At 46.5% G+C, this 25,366-nt stretch overlaps 1 protein-coding gene across 7 annotated transcripts in view; it reads left to right on the top strand.

Moving 5' to 3' along the window:
* The window catches only part of LOC311262617 (titin-like), a 204,782-nt gene that overhangs the window by 157,823 nt on the left and 21,593 nt on the right, over positions 1 to 25,366 (top strand). For all 7 annotated transcript variants that reach the window (XM_084362161.1, XM_084362160.1, XM_084362158.1 and 4 more), the window contains 15 exons: positions 84 to 17,177; positions 17,262 to 17,558; positions 17,716 to 18,303; positions 18,404 to 18,706; positions 18,808 to 19,104; positions 19,376 to 19,663; positions 19,767 to 20,066; positions 20,279 to 20,430; positions 20,538 to 20,688; positions 20,801 to 21,100; positions 21,241 to 23,007; positions 23,351 to 23,644; positions 23,808 to 24,095; positions 24,303 to 24,602; positions 24,770 to 25,104. In XM_084362161.1, coding sequence (XP_084218287.1) covers positions 84 to 17,177; positions 17,262 to 17,558; positions 17,716 to 18,303; positions 18,404 to 18,706; positions 18,808 to 19,104; positions 19,376 to 19,663; positions 19,767 to 20,066; positions 20,279 to 20,430; positions 20,538 to 20,688; positions 20,801 to 21,100; positions 21,241 to 23,007; positions 23,351 to 23,644; positions 23,808 to 24,095; positions 24,303 to 24,602; positions 24,770 to 25,104 — 22,754 coding nt within the window. The remainder of the gene's footprint in view (positions 1 to 83; positions 17,178 to 17,261; positions 17,559 to 17,715; positions 18,304 to 18,403; positions 18,707 to 18,807; positions 19,105 to 19,375; positions 19,664 to 19,766; positions 20,067 to 20,278; positions 20,431 to 20,537; positions 20,689 to 20,800; positions 21,101 to 21,240; positions 23,008 to 23,350; positions 23,645 to 23,807; positions 24,096 to 24,302; positions 24,603 to 24,769; positions 25,105 to 25,366) is intronic.

Here is a 25,366-nt window from a genome sequence, read left to right as displayed (position 1 = left end):
TTGTCTGAATTGCTTTCAAAAAGCCCAAATAACTAATTAAAAGAACTAAAAATAATTTTAACTCTTATTGTCTTGTTCATCAGATCCACCTGGTCCTCCATCCAACCCCAGAGTTACAGAGACTACAAAAACTACAGCCACCTTTTCCTGGGGCCGACCCCACTATGATGGTGGTCTTGAAGTAGAGGGTTATATTGTTGAATACAAAAAGGAGGGGCATGATGACTGGGAGACAGAAACACAGTACCCATTTAAAGCTACTGAATATGTAATTGGTAAACTTAAAAAAGGAGGCAAATACCACTTCAGAGTCTGTGCAGTAAACTCAGAGGGAGTTGGTGAGCCTGCAGAAGTGGAGAAAGTAACTGAACTGGTGGACCAGGAGTCGCTACCAGACTTTGAGCTGGATGCTGAACTCAGGAGAACCCTGGTGGTCAGGTGCCGTGCTTCAATCCGTATGTTTGTTCCCATCAGAGGTCGTCCTGTTCCTGAAGTAACTTGGAGCAAAGATGATACCAACTTGAAACAACGTGCACACATTGACACCACAGAGTCCTACACTCTGCTGGTTATTCCTGACTGCACCAGATATGATGCTGGAAAGTACAACCTCTGTCTAGAGAATGTTGCTGGAAAGAAGACCGGCTTTGTTAATGTGAAAGTTCTGGATACACCAGGACCACCAGTCAACCTCAAACCTCGAGAGATCACCAAGAACAGCATCACCCTCCAGTGGGAAATCCCCATAATTGATGGTGGTTCTAAGATTCACAACTACATTATTGAAAAGAGAGAGGCCACCAAGAAGGCCTACACAGTGCTTAGCACCACGTGGCAGAAGTGTTCCTTCAAGATTCCAGACCTTGTGGAGGGAACTTACTATTACTTCCGTGTCACTGCTGAGAATGACCTGGGCGTAGGTGAGCCAGCTGAAACCCCTGAGCCAATCAGGGTGTCCCAGGCCCCCTCTGCACCAGAAAACTTGTATGTCACTGATGTGACAGCTGACAGTGCCAGCCTGGCATGGGTCAAGCCCCTTCATGATGGTGGCAGTTTGATCACCGGATATGTTATTGAGGCCCAGAAGAAAGATACTGACCAGTGGGTCCATATGGCCACCATCAAGGCTCTGGACTACACCGTCACAGATCTGATTGAGGGAGCAGAATATACCTTCCGCATAATGGCTGTCAATGCATCAGGCAGGAGTGACCCACGTGAGAGTAGGCCTGCTACTATCAAAGAGCAGACTTCTGCTCCTTCCTTTGACCTACGTGGAGTCTACCAAAAGACAGTCATCGCCAAGGCAGGTGACCGTGTCAAGGTGGAGATTCCAGTGCTTGGCAAACCAAGACCTGTAGTTTCCTGGAAGAAGGGAGACATGACACTAAAGGAGACACAGAGAATCAACACTGAAACCACTCCTACATCAACTATCCTTAACATTGGTGAGATCAAGAGGACTGATGGAGGCCAATATTCCATGACTGGAAAGAACATGCTGGGCACAGTGACTGAGACAATCACAGTCCTGGTCCACGATATTCCAGGTCCTCCCACAGGTCCGATTAAACTGGAAGAGGTCTCATGTGATTATGTTCTCATGTCCTGGGAGGGACCAGAGAATGATGGGGGCGTTCCCATCAATAACTATATTGTTGAGATGCGGGAGACTACTGGTACTTCCTGGATGGAGCTGGCAGCTACGGTGATTCGCACCACATTCAAGGCAGCCCGACTCAACACTGGAACCCAGTATCAGTTCCGTGTCAAGGCCCAGAACAGATATGGCATTGGACCATGCATTGTCTCTGAATCAGTGGTGGCTGCCTATCCATTTGATGTGCCAGGCCAGCCAGGCACTCCTGTGGTCACATCTTTCAACAAGGATGCAATGACTCTGAGCTGGAATGAGCCTTCCTCTGATGGAGGTAGTGTCATCCTAGGCTATCATGTGGACAGAAAAGAGAAAAACAGCATTCTATGGCAGAGAATCAGCAGAGCACTTGTTGTTGGAAATATCTATAAATCAACAGGCCTTGTAGATGGAATCGAATATGAACACCGTGTTACTGCTGAAAACATGGCCGGTCTCAGCAAACCAAGCAAACCATCTGAGCCTATGTATGCTCTGGACCCAGTCGACCAACCAGGCAGGCCTGTGGCACTTAATATCACCAGACATGAAGTGACAGTGTCATGGAAAAAACCAGAGGGAGATGGTGGATTTTCCATCACTGGATACACAGTAGAGAGGAGAGAAATGCCCAATGGACGCTGGCTTAAAGCCAACTTCAACAACATCCTAGAAACCATCTACACAGTCAGTGGTCTGACAGAAGATGCAACTTATGAATTCCGTGTGACTGCAAGAAACTCAGCTGGTGCTGTTAGTGCTCCATCGCAATCATCAGAGGCAATCACATGCAGAGATGACATTGAAGAGCCCAGACTTGATGTTGATGCATCTTACAGCAGCAATGTTGTTGTCATGGCAGGGGAGGTGTTCAAGCTGGAGGCCAGTGTGACTGGCAGGCCACTCCCATCTCTGGTATGGACCAAGGAAGGAAAGGAGCTTGAGGATACAGCCAAGATAGAGATAAAGACATCTGACTTCCACACAGCTCTAATAAACAAAGAATCTCTTAGGAGAGACGGAGGTGCTTTTACTTTGACTGCCAGCAATCCCGGTGGCTTTGCCAAGTTCACATTCAATGTCAAGGTACTCGACAGACCAGGACCACCAGACTCCCTCACTGTTACTGACGTCACTGCTGAGAAATGTGTCCTTAACTGGTTGCATCCAACACATGATGGTGGTGCCAAGATTGAGTACTTTATCATTCAGAGGCGTGAGACCAGTAGGTTGGCATGGACAAATGTGGCCACAGACCTTCAGGCAAACAGGTTCAAGGTCACCAAGCTTCTGAAGGGCAATGAGTACATCTTCAGAGTAATGGCTGTTAACAAGTATGGTGTGGGTGAGCCCTTTGAGTCTGAACCTGTCATCTGTGCCAACCCCTATGTCCCCAGTGACCCACCACAGCAGCCTGAAGTCACTACCATTACCAAGGACTCCATGGTTGTCTGCTGGGAGCGCCCTGAACATGATGGAGGCAGCAGAATAAACACCTACATAATTGAGAGAAGGGATAAAACTGGCTTGCGCTGGGTCAAGTGCAATAAGAGGACTGTAACTGACCTGCGATTCAAAGTTTCAGGCCTCACACCAGGACACGAGTATGAATTCAGAGTTCTTGCTGAGAACAATGCTGGTCTAAGCCAGCCTAGTCCTTCCAGCCCATTCTACAAAGCCGTAGACACCATCTTCCAGCCTGGACCTCCAGGAAACCCCAGAGTGCTGGACACATCCAAGTCCTCTATCACCCTTGCCTGGAACAAGCCTGTCTATGATGGTGGTTCTGAAATCACTGGTTACATTGTGGAGACCTGCCTCCCCGAGGAGGATGAGTGGACAATTCACACTCCCAAGAAGGGATGGACAGCCATGTCTTTCACCATCACCAATTTGAAGGAAAACCAAGAGTACAAAATAAACATCTGTGCCACTAATTGTGAAGGAGTGGGAGAGCCTGCCGCTGTTCCTGGAGCTCCAAAAGCGGAAGACAGACTGCTTCCTCCAGAAATTGAACTTGGAGCAGAGCTGCGTAAGGTTGTCTGCATCAGAGCCTGTAGCACACTCAGACTCTTTGTTCCTATTAAGGGCAGACCAGCACCCGAGGTAAAATGGTCAAGAGAGCATGGAGAATCCCTGGACAGAGCTAACATTGAAATCACCTCATCATTTACCACTCTGCAGGTAGACAATGTTGACAGGTTTGATGGAGGTAAATACATTGTGACTGTAGAGAATGCCTCAGGAAGCAAGACAGCTTTTGTTAATGTCAGAGTGCTAGATACTCCTGGAGCACCTCAGAATCTGATTGTCAAGGAAGTCACTAGAGATTCAGTTTCCCTTGTTTGGGACGCACCTCTGATTGATGGTGGCTCCAGAGTCCGCAACTACATTGTGGAGAAGCGTGAGTCAACCAGAAAGGCCTATTCAACAGTCTGTGCCAGCTGCCATAAGTCTAGTTGGAAAGTTGGAGACCTGGATGAAGGAAAGATGTACTTCTTTAGAATCCTGGCTGAAAACGAATATGGTATTGGCCTCCCAGTAGAGACTCTTGAGCCCATTAAAGTGTCAGAGAAGCCTTTACCGCCAGGTAAAGTGTCCCTTGGCGAAGTTACCAGCACTAGCGTCACACTAACCTGGGAAAAGCCTGACCATGATGGTGGCAGCAGAATCACAGGCTATATTGTTGAAATGCAGGGTAAAGGCAGTGAGAAGTGGACCCAGGTTATGGTGGTAAAGACCAATGGGGCTCTTGTAACTGGCCTTACGCAAGGAGAGGAGTACATGTTCCGCATCTCAGCCACCAATGAAAAGGGAATGAGTGACCCGCGTCCTCTCAGTATGCCTGTGGTGGCTAAAGACCTGGTCATTTCACCAACCTTCAAACTGCATTTTAGCACATTCAGTGTACTAGCAGGAGATGACCTCAAGATAGATGTGCCTTACGCTGCTTGTCCCAAGGCTACAGCAACTTGGCTCAAAGAAGGCGTCGTTCTAAAGGAGACAACCCGAGTTAATGCTGAAGCCACAGACAAAAACCTTCTCCTGGTTATTAAGGAGGCTTGCAGAGATGATGTGGGTACATACACTATCAAACTGACCAACACAGCTGGAGAGGCATCTACAGACATCAGTGTTGTTGTTCTAGATAAGCCTGGTCCTCCAACAGGCCCAATTAAGATGGATGAGGTCACTGCTGACAGTGTGATCCTGTCCTGGAATCCACCAGAGTATGATGGTGGTTGCACTATCAACAATTACATTGTCGAGAAGAGAGACACATCTACCACTAATTGGCAGATTGTGTCAGCAACAGTGGCCAGAACCACAATCAAAGCAGCCCGTCTGAAGACTGGATTCGAGTACCAGTTTAGGATTGCTGCAGAGAATAGATATGGAAAGTCCTCAGTTCTGCTCTCTGATACCATTGTTGCTCAGTATCCATTTGAAGTGCCCAGCCAGCCACGTTCAGTTGTGGTCCAGTCAGCCACCAAGGAAAGCATGGTGGTTGTGTGGGAGAAACCCAGCAATGATGGAGGAAGCAAAATTCTGGGCTACCACTTGGAGCTCAAAGAGAGAAACAGTATACTGTGGGTGAAACAGAACAAACAACTTATCCCAGACACCAGATTCAAGGTTGTTGGCCTTGAGGAAGGTATTGATTATGAGTTTAGAGTCTATGCTGAGAACATTGTTGGCCTCAGCAAAGCCAGCAAACTGAGTGAAATGCAAGTGGCCAGAGATCCTTGTGACAGACCAGGAAAACCAGAGGCTGTTATTGTGACAAGACACAAAGTGACACTCAGATGGACCAAACCTGAGTATGATGCTGGTGTCAAGATCACAGGCTATCTGGTTGAGAAGAAGGAGGGATCTGGCCGCTGGATGAAGGCCAGTTTCACAAACATTATTGAAACTCAATTTGTTGTCACAGGACTTACCGAAGATCAGACTTATGAGTTTCGTGTCATCGCCAGGAACGCAGCAGGTGTTTTCAGCCAGCCCTCTGACTCTACTGGAGCCATCACTGCCAAGGATGAGGTTGATCCACCCAAGATTGACTTGGAAGCTAAGTACTCCCAGGCTGTCATAGTTAATGCTGGTGACACGTTCAGGCTTGAGGCTTCTATCTATGGAAAGCCTGTGCCCACAGTATACTGGCTGAAGGAGGGCCACGAGATTACTGAAGCCGCTCGCCTTGAGATTAAGAACACAGATTTTACAGCTTGTATAGTTGTTAAAGAAGCCATCCGTGTTGATGGAGGACAGTACACTTTGCTGGTAAAGAATGTTGGAGGAGAGAAGTCTGTTAACATCAATGTCAAGGTCCTGGACAGACCAGGTCCACCTGAGGGCCCTATCTCAATCTATGGAGTCACCAAAGAGAAATGCTCCATTTCCTGGAAACCTCCCTTGCAAGATGGTGGTAGCGATGTTTCCCATTACATTGTTGAGAGGAGGGAAACCAGCAGACTGGTTTGGACTGTCGTTGAACCAAAAGTTCAGACATTGAACTTGAAGATCACAAAACTTCTTCCCGGAAATGAGTACATCTTCAGAGTGATTCCAGTCAACAAATATGGAGTTGGTGAGCCTCTGGAATCTGACCCGATGATTGCCAGAAATCCATTTGTCACTTCCAACCCACCAACTGAGGTAGAGGTCTCCACAATCACCAAAGACTCTATGGTGGTGACATGGGAGAGACCAACTAATGATGGTGGCAGCCCCATTCAGGGATACATTGTTGAAAAACGTGACAAGGATGGTGTGAGATGGACTAGGTGCAACAAGCGCACAGTGAGTGAGCTGCGCTTCAGAGTGACAGGGCTCATAGAAAACCACAGCTATGAATTCAGAGTCGCTGCTGAAAATGCTGCAGGTGTTGGCACATCCAGTGTACCAACAGTGTACTACAAGGCATTGGATCCCATCTTCAAAGCAGGCCCACCAAACAACCCCAAGGTGGTTGACACATCTAGGTCCACTGTTTCCCTGACATGGGGCAAACCTATCTATGATGGTGGCTGTGAGATTCAGGCTTACATTGTTGAGGCTTGCAATGGGGCATCTGATGAGTGGTTTATGTGTACTCCTGCCACTGGAATTACAGACACTAAGTTTACAGTCAAAAAGCTTCTGGAAAAGCATGAGTACCAATTCAGAGTGTGTGCCATCAACAAAGTTGGTGTTGGGGAGCATGCTGATGTTCCAGGAAAAATTATTCTGGAGGAAAAGCTTGAGGCTCCTGATCTTGAACTGGATGCCGATATGAGAAAAATGATCAACATCAGATCAGCAAGCACTCTCAGGCTGTTTGTCCCTGTTAGAGGTCGTCCAGCACCTGAGGTGAAATGGGGCAAGGCTGAGGGTGAGATTAAGGAGACTGCACAGATTGACAATACTGGCAGCTATGCTTCACTTGTCATTGAGAATGTTGACAGATTTGACAGTGGGAAGTACACCCTGACTGCAGAGAATGCCAGTGGCGTGAAGTCAGTATTCATCAGTGTGAGAGTCCTTGATTCACCTAGTCCACCAAACAACTTCATAGTCAAAGAAATTACCAAGAATTCTGTCACTCTTACATGGGAGCCTCCACTTCTGGATGGTGGCTCAAAGATTAGGCATTATATTGTTGAGAAGCGTGAAAGCACCAGAAAAGTTTACTCTCCCATCACCACCTGCAACAGAATGTCATGGAAAGTTGAACCTCTTCCAGAGGGTGGTATCTTCTTCTTTAGAGTCTTGGCTGAGAATGAATATGGCGTGGGTCTCCCAGCTAAAACTATAGAACCAATTAAGATATCTGAGAAGCCTCAGCCACCTGGAAAAGTCAGTGTTGTTGATGTCACTTGTAGCACAGTAACACTTGCCTGGGAGAAGCCTGAACATGATGGCGGCAGCAGGATCAGTTACTATGAAGTCGAATTGGCACCCAAGGACAGTGAAGCTTGGTCTGTGTGTGCTAGTGTGAAGGCACTGGAGACTGTAGTGACAAACCTACTTAAGGGAGAGGAGTACCAGTTCAGAGTTGCTGCTGTAAATGACAAGGGCAAAAGTGATCACAGACAACTGGTCCAATCAGTTGTAGCAAAGGACCTAGTGATTGAACCTGCTGTAAGACCCAAAGTGAGCAACTACAGTGTCCAGGTGGGATATGACCTCAAGATTGAGGTCCCAATTGCTGGTCATCCAAAGCCAACCATCACTTGGACCAAGGATGGAGCTGCCCTTAAGCAGACCACTAGAGTCAATGTCACTGACTCAGCACACCAAACCACTCTCACCATAAAGGATGCCACCAAAGAGGATGGCGGCATGTACAGCATCAATATTGCCAATGCACTGGGTTCCAAAGATGCCACTATTGAGGTGATCACCCTGGACAAACCAGGGCCACCAACAGGCCCTGTCAAGTTGGAGGACATCAGTGCTGAGAGTATCACTCTTAGCTGGGAACCTCCTACATATACCGGTGGCTGCCCAATCTCCAACTATGTAGTGGAGAAGAGAGATACAACTACAACCAACTGGGTGGTAGTATCTGCCACTGTGGCACGAACCACGCTTAAAGTGAGCAATCTGAAAACCGGTGCTGAATACCAGTTCAGAATCTATGCTGAGAATAGATATGGAAAGAGTTATGCAATCGACTCAGAGCCTGTTTTGGCACAGTATCCGTTCCAGGAGCCTGGCCCACCAGGAACACCATTTGTTTCTTCATACACTAAAGACTATATGGTGGTGGAGTGGCACAAACCCCCATCTGATGGAGGCAGTGCCATCTTGGGCTACCATTTGGAGAGGAAAGAGAAGAACAGTATCCTCTGGACAAAGATCAATAAAATGCTCATCCAAGACTGCAGGTTCAAATCTACTCCTCTTGAGGAAGGCATTGAGTATGAGTACAGGGTTTATGCTGAGAACATTGTTGGCATTGGAAAATGCAGCAAAGTCTCTGAAGTTTATGTAGCCCGTGACCCATGTGATCCTCCTGGCTGCCCTGTGGCTTTGATTGTGACCAGGCACTCAGTGAAGCTTAAATGGACCCCTCCACAGTATGATGGTGGAAGCTTAGTCACTGGCTATGTAGTGGAGAAACGTGACCTTCCTGAAGGAAAGTGGATGAAGGCTAGCTTTGCAAACATCATTAACTACGAATTCACAGTTACTGGCCTGACAGAAGACAGTAAATACGACTTTAGAGTAATTGCAAGGAATGCAGCTGGTGCTGTCAGCAAGCCTTCTGAGAGCACAGGCTCCATCACAGCAAAGGATGAAGTCGACCCACCTAAGTGTGAAACGGATCCTATGTACAACCAGACCATTGTTATCAATGCTGGGGAGACTTTCAGCCTGGAGGCCAGTGTGGAAGGAAAGCCCATTCCAACAGCTCAGTGGTTCAAAGGAAATGTTGAGGTTGAAAACTCAGCAAGAGCTGAGATAAAAAATACAGACTTTAAGGCTTTGCTTGTTGTGAAGGATGCCATCAGAGTGGATGGTGGACAGTACGCACTGGTTCTGACTAACGTGGCCGGAACCAAAACTGTCCCATTCAGTGTGAAGGTCCTGGACAGACCAGGCCCATCAGAGGGACCTCTTACTGTCAGCAACGTCACAGAGGAGAAGTGCTCACTGTCATGGCTGCCACCCAGGCATGATGGAGGAGCTAGCGTTTCTCATTACATTATTCAAAAGAGAGAAACAAGCCGCCTGGCGTGGACTGTCGTCTCTGGTGACTGTGGAGCTACCATGTTCAAGGTTACCAAACTATTAAAGGGCAATGAGTACATTTTCAGAGTCATGGCTGTCAACAAATACGGTGTTGGTGAGCCTCTTGAATCAGTGCCAGTTATCATGAGAAATCCATTTGTTCCTCCTGGCTCACCTCAGGAGCTTGAAATCACCAACATTACCAGGGACTCCATGACTGTCTGCTGGAACCGCCCAGAGACCACTGGAGGCAGTGAAATCAGTGGATACATTGTTGAGAAGAGAGACAGAGCTGGAGTGAGATGGACCAAGTGCAACAAACGCAGAGTGACAGACTTGCGTTTCAGAGTAACAGGACTGACTGAGGACCATGAATATGAATTTAGAGTATCTGCTGAGAATGCAGCTGGAGTGGGTCAGCCAAGCCCATCTACACCCTACCTCAAAGCCTGTGACCCCACCTTTGAACCAGGTTCTCCCACCAATGCTCATGTGGTCGACACAGCTAAAGACTCCATCAGTCTGGCCTGGCATCGGCCTATCTATGATGGTGGTTGTGAGATTCAAGGATATGCTGTAGAAATTACCAAGGCTGATGAGGAGGAATGGACTATATGCACCCCACCCTCTGGAGTTAATGCTACCAAGTTTACCATCACCAAGTTGATAGAGCACCAGGAATACAAGGTGCGCATATGTGCCATCAATAAGCTGGGTGTTGGTGAGCCCACTGAGATCCAAGGAGTTGTGAAACCGATCGATAAGATTAATCCTCCAGAAATGATTCTGGATTCACAGCTTAGAAAGGGAATAGTTGTTCGCGCAGGAGGCTCAATGAGAATCTGCATTCCATTCAAGGGACGTCCTACTCCAGAGATCAGCTGGGCCAAGGAGGATGGAGAACTGCCAAGTAAAGTTCAGATAGAGACTGGTGAAGACTATACCCAGCTCTCCATTGACATCTGTGATAAATATGATGCTGGAAAATACATCCTCAACTTGGAAAATAGTGCTGGCACAAAATCAGCCTTTGTCTCTGTTAAAGTTCTGGACACTCCAGGGGCCCCACTGAATCTTACAGTAAAAGACATTAAGAGGCAAAGTGTCACTCTGACCTGGGAGCCTCCACTTATTGATGGTGGTGCGAGAATCAAGAATTACCTGGTTGAAAAGCGCGAGGCCACCAGGAAGGTTTACTCTAACGTGGACAACAAATGCACAAAGACAAGCTACCGTATCACTGGCCTCACTGAGGGAACTATTTACTATTTCAGAGTTTTAGCAGAAAACGAGTTTGGCGTGGGACAGCCAGCTGAGACAGAGGACTCTGTCAAGACCTCCGAGCCTCCACTGTCTGTGGGTAAGATCACTTTGACGGCAGTGACCAAAACCACAGCCTCACTTTCCTGGGAGAAGCCAGATCATGATGGAGGCAGCAGGATCATGGGCTACTACATTGAGATGCAGCCTGTGGGCTCAGAGGAATGGGTGGTGGCAGCCACAGTGAAAACCTGTGAGGGCACCGTCACAGGCCTCAGCACAGGACATGAGTACCTGCTTAGAGTGTCAGCTTTCAATGAGAAGGGCAAGAGTGACCCCAGGCCTCTAGCTGCACCAGTCACTGCTAAAGATGTAACTATCGAACCCGGATTCAAGATGAGGTTCAACACTTACAGTTTACCAAGTGGTGAGGATCTGAAGATTGACATTCCAGTGATTGGACGCCCTGTTCCCAAGGTGGAATGGAAGAAGGATGGGCATGCTCTTAAGGAGACAACCAGACTAAATGTAACCAGCACACCATCATCTACTAAACTGTGCATCAAGGATGCAAATAAGGAAGATTCTGGTAAATACACTGTCACAGCCACAAGCAGTGTGGGAACAGCTACAGAGGAGATTACAGTTATTATTCTTGATAAGCCTGGCCCACCCACAGGCCCTGTGAAGATTGAGGAGGTGAGCTCAAATTATGTCAGTCTGTCATGGGAGCCACCAGAGTATACTGGAGGCTGTCAGATCAACAACTACATTGTGGAGAAGAGAGACACCACCACAACAGCATGGCAAATTGTATCTGCTACTATTGCCAGGACAACCATCAAAGTCACCAAGTTGAAGACTGGAGTTGAATATCAATTTAGAGTGTCTGCTGAGAATAGATATGGAAAGAGTCATGCCATTATATCTCCCGCTGTTATTGCTCAGTATCCATTCAGTGAGCCTGCTGCACCAGGAACACCAATTGTTTCTGCTGCAACAAAAGATAACATGGTTGTTGAGTGGAAAGCTCCCACTAACAATGGGGGAAGCCCCATCCTTGGCTATCACCTTGAGAGGAAGGAGAAAAACAGCCTCTTGTGGACTAAACTCAACAAGCTGCTAATCCCAGAGACACGTTTCAAGACTACAGAGTTGGAAGAAGGTATTGAGTATGAATTCAGAGTTTATGCTGAGAACATTGCTGGACTCAGCCCAGTTAGCAAGGTCTCTGAGAGTACAGTAGCCAGGGACCCCTGTGACCCACCAGGCACTCCTGAGGCTATTGAAATCACCAGAAACATTGTGACACTCCAATGGACCAGGCCTCAGTATGATGGAGGCAGTGCAATCACTGGCTATGTGATTGAGAGAAGGAAGCACCCAGATACCCGCTGGATGAAGGCCAGCTTCACCAACATCATTGATACCCAGTTCACCATCACTGGCCTGACTGAGGACTGTGTTTATGAGTTCAGAGTCGTTGCCAGGAATGCTGCTGGCATTTCCAGCCGTCCCTCTGAAAGCACAGGAGAAATTACTGCCAAAGATGAAATTGAGGCTCCAGATGCAGTCCTCGATTCTAAATTCAAGGATATGACTGTTGTTAATGCTGGTGAGACATTCATCATTGATGCAGACTACACTGGCAAGCCTCTGCCTGAGGTCATTTGGTTAAAGGAAGGAAAAGAGGTTGACAAAACTACACCAAGAATGGAGATCAAGACCACAATCACACGTACCATCCTGACAGTCAAGGACTGCATCAGGGTGGATGGTGGCCACTTTGTCCTCAAACTTGTCAATGTGGGAGGAGTCAAGATGATCCCAATTAATGTTAAAGTTCTGGATAGACCTGGTCCTCCAGACGGCCCACTAGAAGTCAAAGGGGTTACAGCTGAGAAGTGTTATCTGCACTGGAACCATCCCTCACATGATGGTGGAGCAAGTATCTCTCACTACATCATTGAGAAGAGAGAGACCAGTCGTTTGTCATGGACAATGGTTGAGCCTAAGATACAGGCAATCAGCTACAAAATCACAAAACTCCTGCCTGGCAATGAATACATCTTCAGAGTCACTGCTGTGAATAAATACGGTGTTGGTGAGCCTTTGGAATCCGACCCTGTTATTGCTCGTAATCCCTTCACCACTCCCAGTGCACCCTCCACTCCAGAGGCTAGCGCTGTCACTAGGGACTCCATAGTGCTTACCTGGGAGAGACCAGAGGATAATGGAGGAGCTGAGATTGAAGGATATATCCTTGAAAAGCGTGACAAGGATGGCATCAGATGGATGAAGTGCAACAAGAAGAGACTGAATGACCTGAGATTCAGATGCACTGGTCTTGTAGAGGGCCACTCCTATGAATTCAGGGTCTCAGCAGAAAATGCTGCTGGAGTGGGAAAGCCTAGCGCACCATCTGAATACATCAAGGCCTGTGATGCCATTTATCCACCAGGGCCTCCAAATAACCCCAAAGTCACCAACCATTCAAGCACCACCATCTCTTTGTCCTGGTCTAGACCTATCTATGATGGTGGAGCACAGATAAGTGGCTATGTTGTTGAAATGAAGGAGGCAGCAGATGATGAATGGATCATTTGTACACCATATACTGGTGTCCAGGACACACGCTACACTGTAAAGAAACTGAAGGAGAATGCAGAGTACAATTTCCGCATCTGTGCTGCAAACTGTGAGGGAGTGGGAGAGCCTGTGGACCTACCTGTGTCTGTGATCGCTGCTGAGAAGCTGGAGGCTCCTGAGATTGAACTAGATGCTGACCTGAGGAAGATGGTCAATATTCGTGCCACTTCGACCTTGCGTCTGTTTGTGACAATCAGAGGAATGCCTGAGCCTGAGGTCAAATGGTCAAAGGCTGATGGTACTCTGAATGAGCGTGCCCAGATCGACGTCACAAGCTCTTATACAATGCTGGTGATTGACAATGTTGACAGATTCGACACTGGCAAATATGTACTGACTCTTGAAAATCTCAGTGGCTCTAAATCAGCCTTCATCAATGTGAGAGTTCTGGACTCCCCAAGCGCTCCTACCAACCTGGAGGTTAAGGATGTGAAGAGAAGTTCTGTCTCTCTCTCCTGGGAGCCTCCTCTAATTGATGGTGGAGCTAAGATATCACACTACATTGTGGAAAAGAGAGAGCAGAAAAGGATGGCTTTCACTAGTGTTTGCACCAACTGTGTGAGGAACTCGTACATTATTTCTGACCTGCAGGAAGGAGGCCGATATTATTTCCGTGTATTGGCAGTGAATGAGCTGGGAGTAGGTCTGCCTGCATCCACAGATCAAGTCAAGGTGTCTGAGCCTCCTCTGCCTCCTGGTAAGATTGTCGTGGTTGATGTAACACGTCATACTGTTACCCTTTCCTGGGAGAAACCTGACTATGATGGAGGCAGCAAAATTACAAATTATATTGTGGAGATGCAGCCCAAGGGAGAGGACAAATGGACTGTATGCAGTGAAGTCAAAGCACTGGAAGCTACTATTGACGGACTCACAACTGGAGAGGAATATGCCTTCAGGGTGACTGCTGTGAATGACAAGGGCAAGAGTGATGTCAAGCCCCTGGCTACCCCTGTGGTGGTGAAGGACATCACAATGGAGCCCATCATCAACCTGTTGTATGATACATACAGTGTAAAAGCAGGAGATGACTTGAAGATTGATGTTCCCTTCAGAGGTAGACCTCAGCCTGAGGTGTCCTGGAAAAAGGACGGCAAGTTGCTTAAGCAGACGACAAGGGTCAATGTTCTTTCTTCAAAGACTTCATCCAAGATACTTATCAAGGATTCAACCAAGGATGATGTAGGAAAGTATGAGATTACTCTGACTAACTCAGTTGGCACCAAGACAGCTGAAATCTCTGTTATAATCCTAGATAAACCTGGCCCACCAAGCAACATTAAACTGGATGAGGTGAGCGCTGACTTCATTTCTCTATCTTGGGATCCTCCAACCTATGAGGGTGGATGCCAGATCAACAACTATGTGGTGGAGAAGAGAGACACTACCACAACCACATGGCAGATTGTTTCTGCAACAGTAGCCAGGACATCAATCAAAGTGTCCCGTCTCACTCAAGGAACAGAGTACCAGTTCCGTATTGCAGCTGAGAATCGTTATGGCAAGAGTCATGCCATTGACTCTGCTCCTGTTGTTGCTCAGTATCCCTTTGAGCCTCCCGGCCCTCCAACCAACCTACATGTTGCTCATGCCACCAAGTATGGCATGCTCGTGGAATGGGGCCGACCTGCCAGTGATGGTGGAAGCCCTGTTATTGGTTATCACATTGAATGCAAAGACCAAAGCAGCATCCTGTGGACCAAAGTCAACAGAGCTCTGCTAGCTGAGAACCAGTTCAAAATGACAGGCATTGAAGAAGGCCTGCTGTATCAGTTCAGAGTCTATGCTGAGAATATTGCTGGTATTGGCCCATGCACTAAGGCCAGTGACGCTGTAGCTGCCAGGGATCCATGTGAACCTCCATGTAACCTTAGAGTCACCAACATTACCAGGACATCAGTTTCCCTTTTCTGGGATAAGCCAGAGTATGATGGCAGCGCAAAGGTTACTGGCTACATTGTTGAGCGTAAAGAGCTTCCAAATGGCCGCTGGCTGAAATGTAACTTCACCAACCTGCAAGACACCTACTTCGATGTCACAGGCCTCACAGAAGATGTCCAATATGACTTCCATGTCATTGCTAAGAATTCTGCAGAGTTGTTGAGTACTCCCTCGGAGAACACTGGTCCTGTCACAGTCAAGGATGATGTGGACCCTCCCACTATTATCTTGGAAGATAAGTTGAGACAGCTGGTTGTCATTAAGGCTGGAGAGATCATTAGAATTGATGCTGAAATCACAGGCCGTCCACTCCCAGTTGTCTCATGGTCTAAGGATGGAAAGGAGATCGAGGCCAAGGCCAGGTGTGAAATCACCTCGACCAACTTTGCAACCACACTGATTGTCAGAGACACTATTAGGAGAGACTCTGGCCAGTATGTCCTTACCCTGCACAATGTGGCAGGAACCAGGTCTGTGGCTATCAATTGTAAGGTTCTGGACAGACCTGGACCTGCCTCAGGTCCTTTGGCAGTGGCTGGCCTCACAGCAGAGAAATGCACAATATCATGGGGTCCCCCTCAGGAGAATGGTGGTGCTGAAATCATGCATTACATTGTGGAGAAACGCGAGACCAGTCGCCTTGCCTGGACTCTTGTCTATGGTGACATGAAGGCAACCACCTGTAAGGTGACCAAGCTGCTCAAAGGAAATGAATACATCTTCAGAGTCAGGGGAGTCAACAAATATGGTGATGGTGAGGCCCTGGAGAGTGAGCCAACAAAGGCCATGGATCCATTCACTGTGCCTGCAGCTCCCACTAATGTCCAGGTCACCTCAGTTACTAGTGAGGCAATGACCATATGTTGGGAAAGACCAGTTTCTGATGGTGGCAGCAGTATCGCCGGCTATGTCATTGAAAAGCGAGAGAAAACTGGCCTTCGGTGGTGCCGTGTCAACAAGAAACCTGTTTATGACCTCAGAGTCAAAGCCTCACACCTTCGTGAGGGCAGTGAGTATGAGTACAGAGTGTTTGCAGAGAATTCTGCTGGTCTCAGTGCTCCCAGCATCCCTTGCCCACTCACCAAGGCTGAAGACCCCCAGTTCCTGCCCTCACCTCCCGCTAAGCCTAAGATCATTGACTCTACAAAGACTACAGTAACCCTGTCATGGAACAAGCCACTATTTGATGGTGGAGCACCTGTGACTGGTTACAGAATAGAATACAGGAAGACTCTAGATGATGAATGGATTGTTGGGGTCCAGAACACTAAGAACACAGAGTTTACAGTGGTAAAACTGACACCTGGGGCTGAATATGTGTTTGTTGTCAAATCCATTAACAAGATTGGAATCAGTGAGCCCAGTCCTGAGTCAGATGAACAGATCGCCAAAGAGAGAGAGGAGGAGCCAGTCTTTGACATCAGCAATGAGATGAGGAAGACTCTTATAGTGAAGGATGGCAGCTCATTCACCATGACAGTGCCCTTCAGAGGGAAACCAATCCCCACAGTTACATGGACTAAGCCTGATGTTGACCTTAGAGTTCGTGCTGTAATTGACACCACAGACACCTTCACTTCCATCACCTTAGAGAAAGCAACTCGCGATGACTCTGGCAAATACACTGTCACCTTGTCCAATGTAGCTGGAACCTCCTCCTTGGCTCTCAATGTCAGAGTCCTGGACTCACCAGGAGCTCCTGCCCATGTAGAAGTCAAGGATGTGACCAGATCCTCTGCTACTGTAACTTGGGACACTCCCGAGAATGAGGGAGGCGGACCAGTCAAGAACTACCTTGTTGATATCCGTGAGGCCAGCAAGAAAGGCTGGACCAGGCTGACTGACACATGCCACAGACTGACATACAAGTTGACAGACCTGAAGGAGGGGGAAGTCTACTTCTTCAGAGTGACAGGAGAGAATGAGTATGGTGTTGGTGTTTCTGCTGAGACCAAAGAAGGAATCAAGATTACAGGTACTGAACTCTTATTGTTAAAAATATAATACACTTTTATTTCAATAAATAAATAATATATAAAATAAATGTGTCTTCTTCTAGAAAAACCAAGCCCACCACCAAAATTGGGTGCAACTGAGGTGACCAAGGAGAGTGTGACCCTGGCCTGGGATAAACCAGAACAAGATGGAGGCAGCAGAATTACTGGCTACCTGATAGAAGCTCTGGAGAAAGGCCAGGAGAAATGGGTTAAGTGTGGCGTAACCAAGTCCATCCACTTCACAGTTTCTGGTCTAAGGGAGAATTCTGAGTACTTCTTCAGAGTCAGAGCGGAGAACCATGCTGGATTCAGTGATACTAAGGAAATGGTCAACCCTGTAATGGTGAAAGACCAACTTGGTAAGTTGCAGACTGAACTGATTGATCAGACAGTGAAGACAAAGATGAAATACAGCAACAAAATAAGCCAACATTCATTACTTTCAATTAATGCATTCAAATGACACCGTGATACACTTAATTTCCCCTGCTATAACTTGTTACTTTTTTACCCTAGAATCTCCTGAGATCATCATGAAGGACTTCCCTCACAACACTGTGTATGTAAGAGCCGGCTCCAACCTGAAGTGTGAGATCCCACTGACAGGCCGGCCTTTGCCTAAAGTCAGCCTGTCCAAGGATAATGTGCTGCTCAAATCAACAATGAGATTTAATTCTGAAGTCACTCCCGACAGCATCAAGATCACTTTGCGCGAGAGCATTGCTGGAGACTCAGGACGATATGATATCACTGCATCCAACTCCAGTGGAACCACCAAGTCTTTTGTAAATATTGTGGTTCTGGACCGCCCCAGTGCCCCACTCGGACCCGTGGAACTGTCTGATGTCACAGAAGACAGTGTGAGCCTGACGTGGCTCCCACCGACATATGATGGTGGCAGCCCCATCACCAATTACATCATCCAGAAGAGAGAGACAACAACAGCCAACTGGATGGATGTCTCTTGTGCTGTGGCTCGTTGCACCATGAAGATCATGAAGCTGACCACTGGCCTGGAGTACCAGTTCAGAATCAGAGCTGAGAACAGATATGGAATCAGTGAGCACATCGACTCACCAACAGTCACTGTCAGCCTTCCTTACAGTAAGTGGTCTTTGTTTTGAATACCTCTTATCTTCATATTTATTATTTTCAGAATTTTTCAGAATTATCATGCTAAAACCCTTGAATTCTCATCTGCCAGCTATTCCTGAAGCACCATCGACTCCAGAGATCACTGCTGTAACCAGGGAGACCATCACTGTTGCCTGGAAGGAGCCTAAGTCAGATGGTGGCAGCCATGTGTTTGGCTACCATCTCCAGATGAAAGACAGAAACAGCATCCTTTGGCAGAGAGTCAACAAAATGGTGATCCGTGCTACACATTTCAAGGTCACCAGCATCAATGCTGGACTTATTTATGAGTTCAAGGTGGCAGCTGAGAATGCTGCTGGAATTAGTGCCTTCAGCAAGATTTCTGATGCAGTGCTGGCTATTGATGCCTGTGGTAAGTCTAGTGTCAAAACATTCTTTTAAAGTCAAGGAAATCTGATTTTACTTTAAAGCAACAGCTGACTAACGGCAAGTTCTCACTGTCTTTTCCTGCAGAGCCACCCATCAACTTGCGCATCAGTGACATCACCAAGAACTCCATTAGCCTAGCCTGGCAAAAGCCCAACTATGATGGTGGATCCCCGATCACTGGCTACATCATTGAGAAGAGAGAGGCCACTGGTGCCAGATGGTCCAAGACTAACCTTACCAATGTCACAGACACCCGCTTCACTGTGACTAGCCTTACCCAGGACGAGACATACGAGTTCAGAGTCATAGCTAGGAATGCTGTTGGCTCAGTTAGCAACCCATCCATGACTGTTGGGCCAGTCACATGTGTGGATACCTACGGTTAGTGTCTTTTGTGTGTTTGAGCATTTGAATTCAAACTGCCATATTTCTATAAGATGGTGTACAGTTATTCTCCTCACTGAATGAACACTTAACATACTCTATGCCCTTTCCTGTATTGCCAGTGTTATGTGTGAAACCTGTTATCACACTTGTCCTTTTACACTTTGGGAGATGATTCTTGTCATTGTCACATCATGTTCTACCATGCGTGATGCATGTATTAATTAGAATTGGAACTTACATGCCTTTTTTTGTGTTAATCGTCTAGGTGCCCCAGAGATTGAAATACCTCAGGAGTATCTGAATGAGGTTAAGTACATGGCTGACTCTAATGTGGAGCTTAAGTTTAATATCACAGCCAAACCTGCTCCCACTATTGAGTGGTTTAAGGATGGCAGAGAGCTAAAGCCCACCGCCCAACTCTCTTTCAAACACACATCTGAGTCAACCAGTTTGTTCTTGAGGGAAACCACTCGTCTTAACTCTGGAACCTATGAGGTCAAGGTGAAGAACTCCCTAGGATCTACATGCGGCCTTGTCAGGCTGCTCATTCAAGGTGCTCACATACTATATAATTACTATATTTATGACAGTGATTTTGTCTTACATGAAGTTAATTAGGTATAGAGCCTGACATGCATGTCTCTCCCCCTAATCAGACAAGCCAGGCCCCCCTGATGGAGAGATTCAGTTTAAGAAGGTGACAGCTGACAACATCACCATCATGTGGTCTCCACCTGCTGATGAGGGAGGTGCTATGGTAACGCATTACATTGTGGAAAAGAGGGAGACCAGCCGAGTCATGTGGTCTATTGTCTCAGAGAAACTGGTAGACTGCATCGTTAATGTGCAGAGACTCATCCAGGGCAATGAGTACATCTTCAGAGTCCGTGGAGTGAACAAGTACGGCATTGGAGACCCATTGGAGTCTGAGCCGATAATTGCCAAGAATGCATTTGGTAAGCAAACTGAATAATCTTTACCACAACTGCTGTTCAGCCCAGAGTTGATTATTAGCTCTGAAAAACAACCACACTTCAATGTATTATTTGAATGTATAACATTTGTGACAGAAAGTATAGCAAGTTTTTAAATACATTTTTATACTTTTCATACATATTTAATTTTCAGTGAAAAACTCTTTTTTCATGATCATTTTGATTTTGCACAGTTCCTCCTACCGAGCCATCCAAGCCTAAAGTGACCATGATCACCAAGTCCACCATGACAGTGATCTGGGAAAGACCAGCATTGGATGGAGGAAGCGACATCAACGGTTACTACCTGGAGAAGAGGGAGAAGAAGAGTCTGCAATGGTTCAAGGTTAGTTTATTGACCAGTGTTTACATTTTAAAATGTGTTTTTAAGCAGTAAAGAAGAAAACTAATAACTGGCATTTGTAAGCATCATCGCATCCCTTTTTTGTCCAGGTGGTGAAGGGCACCATCAGAGACACCAGGCAGAAAGTCACCAACCTGGTGGAGAATAATGAGTACCAATACAGAGTTTGTGCTGTCAACAAGGCTGGAGCTGGAAACTATTCTGAGTCTTCTGACCTCTACAAGGCCTATGACCCCATTGGTATGCATATAGTTTGAATTTACTATTTTAACAACTTTATTGAAGATGTCTTCAGTATTGAGGTCTTCACATGGAACCACTGAAAACATCCATGCCCTTTTGTCTTCTCCAGATCTGCCTGGTGAGCCATCCAAGCTGTGTGTGGTCGACTCTACAAAGACCTCCATCACCCTTGGCTGGGAGAAGCCTGTCTATGATGGCGGTAGTAAAATTACACACTACATTTTGGAGCAGATGAACACAGAGGAGAAAGAATGGGTGACCATCAACCCACAGGTCAAGACCTGTGAGTACGTGGTGTCCCACCTGAAACCTGGAACCTACTACTACTTCAGAGTCTCTGCTGTAAACTGCAAAGGCAAAGGAGAAGACATCAAAATGTACCAGCCTATTCAAGCCAAAGATATCTTGGGTTTGTATACATATAGACCTCTCCATGGAATTGACACATTGATATTCATTGTTAAATTAAATCTATTGACTTAAGATGGCGTATTATTATGTCACTGATAGTGTTATTAATTTCGGGCAATTCCCACCTTGCTCTAACAGAGGAGGCTGATTTGGACTTGGACGTTCCCATGACAACCCAGTACACAGCCAAAGCCGGCCGTGATGTGGAAGTCTTTATCCCCCTGAAGGGACGCCCAGCCCCCAACGTCACCTGGCGCCGTGGCGATCGCAACATGGCTGGTGACAACCGCTACACCATCACCAGCAGTGAGCGAGCCACAACACTCCTCATTCCTAAGGTCACTCGTGATGACTGCGGCAAGTACCTGCTGGAGATTGAGAACGGCGTAGGAGAACCTAAGATAATCACAGTTTCCCTTAAGGTTCTGGACAGTCCATCCACCTGCCAGAAACTAATCATCAAGAATGTGACAAGAGGAAAGCTGACGCTCAGTTGGGAGGCTCCTGTCATTGATGGTGGTTCCCCTGTCACTAATTACATTGTTGAGAAGAAGGCCTCCACTATGAAGGCTTACCAGGTAATCAGTGCAGAGTGTGCCAACTCAACTTACAAGGTTTCAGGCCTTGAGGAGGACATAGCTTACTTCTTCCGTGTGTCTGCTGAAAACGAGTATGGTGTGGGTGACACTTGTGAGACCACTGAGCCTGTCAGAGCCACTGAAACTCCAGGAGCTGTTAAAGACCTGGTGATGGTTGACTCCACAAAGAATTCTGTTACCCTACAGTGGACAAGACCTGACCACGATGGTGGCAGCCACATTACGGAATACATAATTGAGAAGAGAACCGAGGAAGATCCCACCTGGACTTTGGGTGCGACATGCAAGCGCTACAGCTGCGAAGTGACAGGACTCAAGGAAAACACTGTCATGGATTTCAGAGTGTTTGCCAAGAATGAGAAGGGCAGAAGTGATTTCTCCCAGATTGGTCCCATCACAGTGGTGGACTTCATCATTCCACCGGAGGCCAACCTGATTGACTTCCCCAATGGAGAGCTTGCTGTTCATATTGGTCAGAACATCCACATTGAGTTGCCTTTCAGGGGTAAACCGAGACCCGCAATCAGCTGGTTAAAGGATAACTTCCCTCTAAAGGAAAGTGAGAAGATTCGCTTCCGGACCACTGACAACAAGACTGCAGTCACAGTCAGAGGAGCCAAGAAGGAACATGCAGGCCAGTACACCTTGGTTCTGGACAACAGAGTCATCAAAAACTACTTTGATATTAATGTTATCACTCTGGGACCTCCCTCAGTGCCTGTTGGTCCCATCCGCTTTGATGAGATTAAAGCCCAGAGTATGATTATCTCTTGGGATGTGCCAAAGGAAGATGGAGGTGGTGAGATCACCTGCTACAGCGTGGAGAAACGCGAGACCTCCCAGGCCAACTGGAAGATGGTCTGCTCAAGCGTCATCAGGACCACCTTCAAGATTCCCAACCTGGTCAAGGGAACGCAGTACCAGTTCAAAGTCCGTGCAGAGAACAAGTATGGAGTCAGTGAACCGCTCACCTCCTCAGACATTGTTGCCCAGCACCAGTATAAACCCCCAGGGCCTCCAGGAAAGCCAGTGGCTTACAACATCACAAGTGATGGTATGACCATCAGGTGGGAGGCCCCTGGCTTTGATGGAGGATCCCCGATATTGGGCTATCATGTTGAGAAAAAGGACAGAAACAGCCTCATGTGGCAAAAGGTGAACTCCACTATCATTTCCAACAAAGAGTACAGGATCATTGGTCTCATTGAGGGTCTGGAGTACTCCTTTAGAGTCTATGCTGAGAACAACGCCGGACTCAGTCCTGTTAGCGAACAGAGCAAACATGCGCTCGCCATCTCCCCCGTTGGTAAGTGCACGCTAAATACTACATCTGTGTTAAGGAATATTTTTGTACTCATAGGAACAGTCCATCTTTTAGGCAAATTCTATTTACTGTTTCCAATAAGAAGATAGATCATCAGTTTCATCTTTATTCATACAGTACAGAAATAGGACCTGTTGAGTCTGTTAAAGACTGGAAACAAAGGGAAACTGCTAGTCTACCATAAGGAAAACACTTGATTTTAAATGGAGCTATGTTGTGTTTTTGTAATGTATGATCAATTTGATCAAGACAGTTTCTTCTGTATTTGTTCAGGATTTCACAATAAAGCACTTTGAATTAATTGCTTCTTTTTCTTCTCATTAAGATCCACCTGGTAACCCTGTCTGCATCGATGTGACCAGGGACTCAGTGACCCTGAAGTGGGACATCCCCAAGCGGGACGGTGGCAGCAAAATTGTGGCATACAGTGTGGAGAGGCGCCAGGGTAGAGGCAAATGGCTGCGGTGCAACTTCACTGATATAAGCGAGACCCAGTTTACCGTGACTGGCCTGTCTGCTGGAGACAGATTCGAATTCAGAGTAATTGCCAGGAATGCTGTGGGCACAGTCAGTCCACCATCTAACTCCTCTGGATACATTATGACCAAGGATGAGAGCAGTAAGTATTTTCAAACTGGAATTTTAACTTATCAAAAACATATATATTTATGGATACACACACACACACACACACACACATACATATATTTAAATGTTAAAAAATTCTCACATCCCTTTGATTGTGCTGATTCCTTCATCATTCATTCTCTTTGCATTTTCAGTTTCTCCTGAGATTGAGTGGTCTCCAGACCAAGTGGTCACTCTTAGGGCAGGAGAGAACGTTAAGCTCGCCTGTAGCATCTCTGGACGTCCCATTCCCCAGGTTATTTGGTACAAGGATGGCAAAGAGATTGACAAGAGGATCATGATTGACATTGAGATTACCACAGGCATTGGCACCAGCAGTGTTTTTATCCGTGATGCTGATAGGAACCACCGCGGCATCTACACTGTAGAGGCCAAGAACAGCTCTGGTACCAAGAAAGCTGATGTAAACGTCAGGGTACAAGGTTAGTAATTAATTAAATTACAATTATAAATACAATTGTGTTTCAGTATCTGTTAAAGACATATGATACAAACATTTTTAAACTTGTTTCCACTAACGTTTGAGCTCCTAAAGACATAACACTTCATGTAAAATTCCATGAAGTGACAATATTGCAATTTATGACATTTATGACATAAGCAACTCCTCTTCTTGGGTTTCCCTGCAGATACCCCTGGACCTGTTGAGGGTCCCATCCGTTTCACCGGTATCACAGCTGAGAAGTGCACCGTGTGGTGGAACCCACCAGAGAACGATGGCTGTGCTGCCATCACTCACTATGTGGTGGAGAAGAGGGAGACATCTCGGATATCCTGGGCAATGGTTACCTCCAAATGCGAAGCTTGTTCTTACAATGCCACCAACCTTATCAAAGGCAACGAGTACCAGTTCAGAATCTCTGCTGTCAACAAGTTTGGTGTTGGCAAACCATTGGACTCTGATCCTGTTATCGCACGGATGCAATACAGTAAGTAAAGTCATTCACAATTATTATCTGTCCAGTATGATGACGATACCTTAAAAACATAACCCTGATCTGTTGCACTTGAACGTTGACAGGGAAAAAAGTTACAAAAACCGTCAAAGTCAAATATGACTTTTATAACCCAACTATTTTGATGCTGTCCTCCTCAGCTGTGCCTGATGCCCCTGGTACCCCAGATGCTACCCATGTGACCGGAAATAGCATTACCACTTGTTGGACCAGGCCAAGGTCAGATGGGGGTAACGAGATCAAACATTACATCCTGGAGAGGAGAGAGAAGAAGAGTCTACGCTGGGTGAAGGTTTCCTCTAAAAGGGCCATCACTGAGCTAAGACATCGTGTCACCAACCTCACTGAGGGCAACGAGTACGAGTTCCGTGTCATGGCTGAAAATGGTGCTGGTGTTGGACCAGCCAGCAGTACCTCTAGGCTATTCAAATGCAGAGAACCAACAAGTGCTCCCAGTGCCCCCACTGTAATCAAGGTAGGATTGCAGGAACTTAGAATTGTAAGAGAAGAATAATTCATGTAAAAATGTTTGTCAATTTTTAAATTACAAAGAAAACATTAACAAATATGAACAAAGATATAATATGATTATAAAGACATAGTCAATTCTAGCGATTCTCAGAAAGTTATCAAGGATAATCAATATTAAATTAAAAATATAAATTTGGTGCTATTCTAGTACACAAGAAACCTAAAAAATAACTTACGGAACAATGAAAAACCTACATTAGAAATCT

This window comes from Pagrus pagrus (genome assembly GCF_965226575.1).
Source record: "Pagrus pagrus genome assembly, chromosome: 9".
Classification (NCBI taxonomy): Eukaryota; Metazoa; Chordata; class Actinopteri; order Spariformes; family Sparidae; genus Pagrus; species Pagrus pagrus.
Note: the sequence above shows the minus strand (reverse complement) of the source record. Positions and strands in the feature narration are given on the sequence as shown.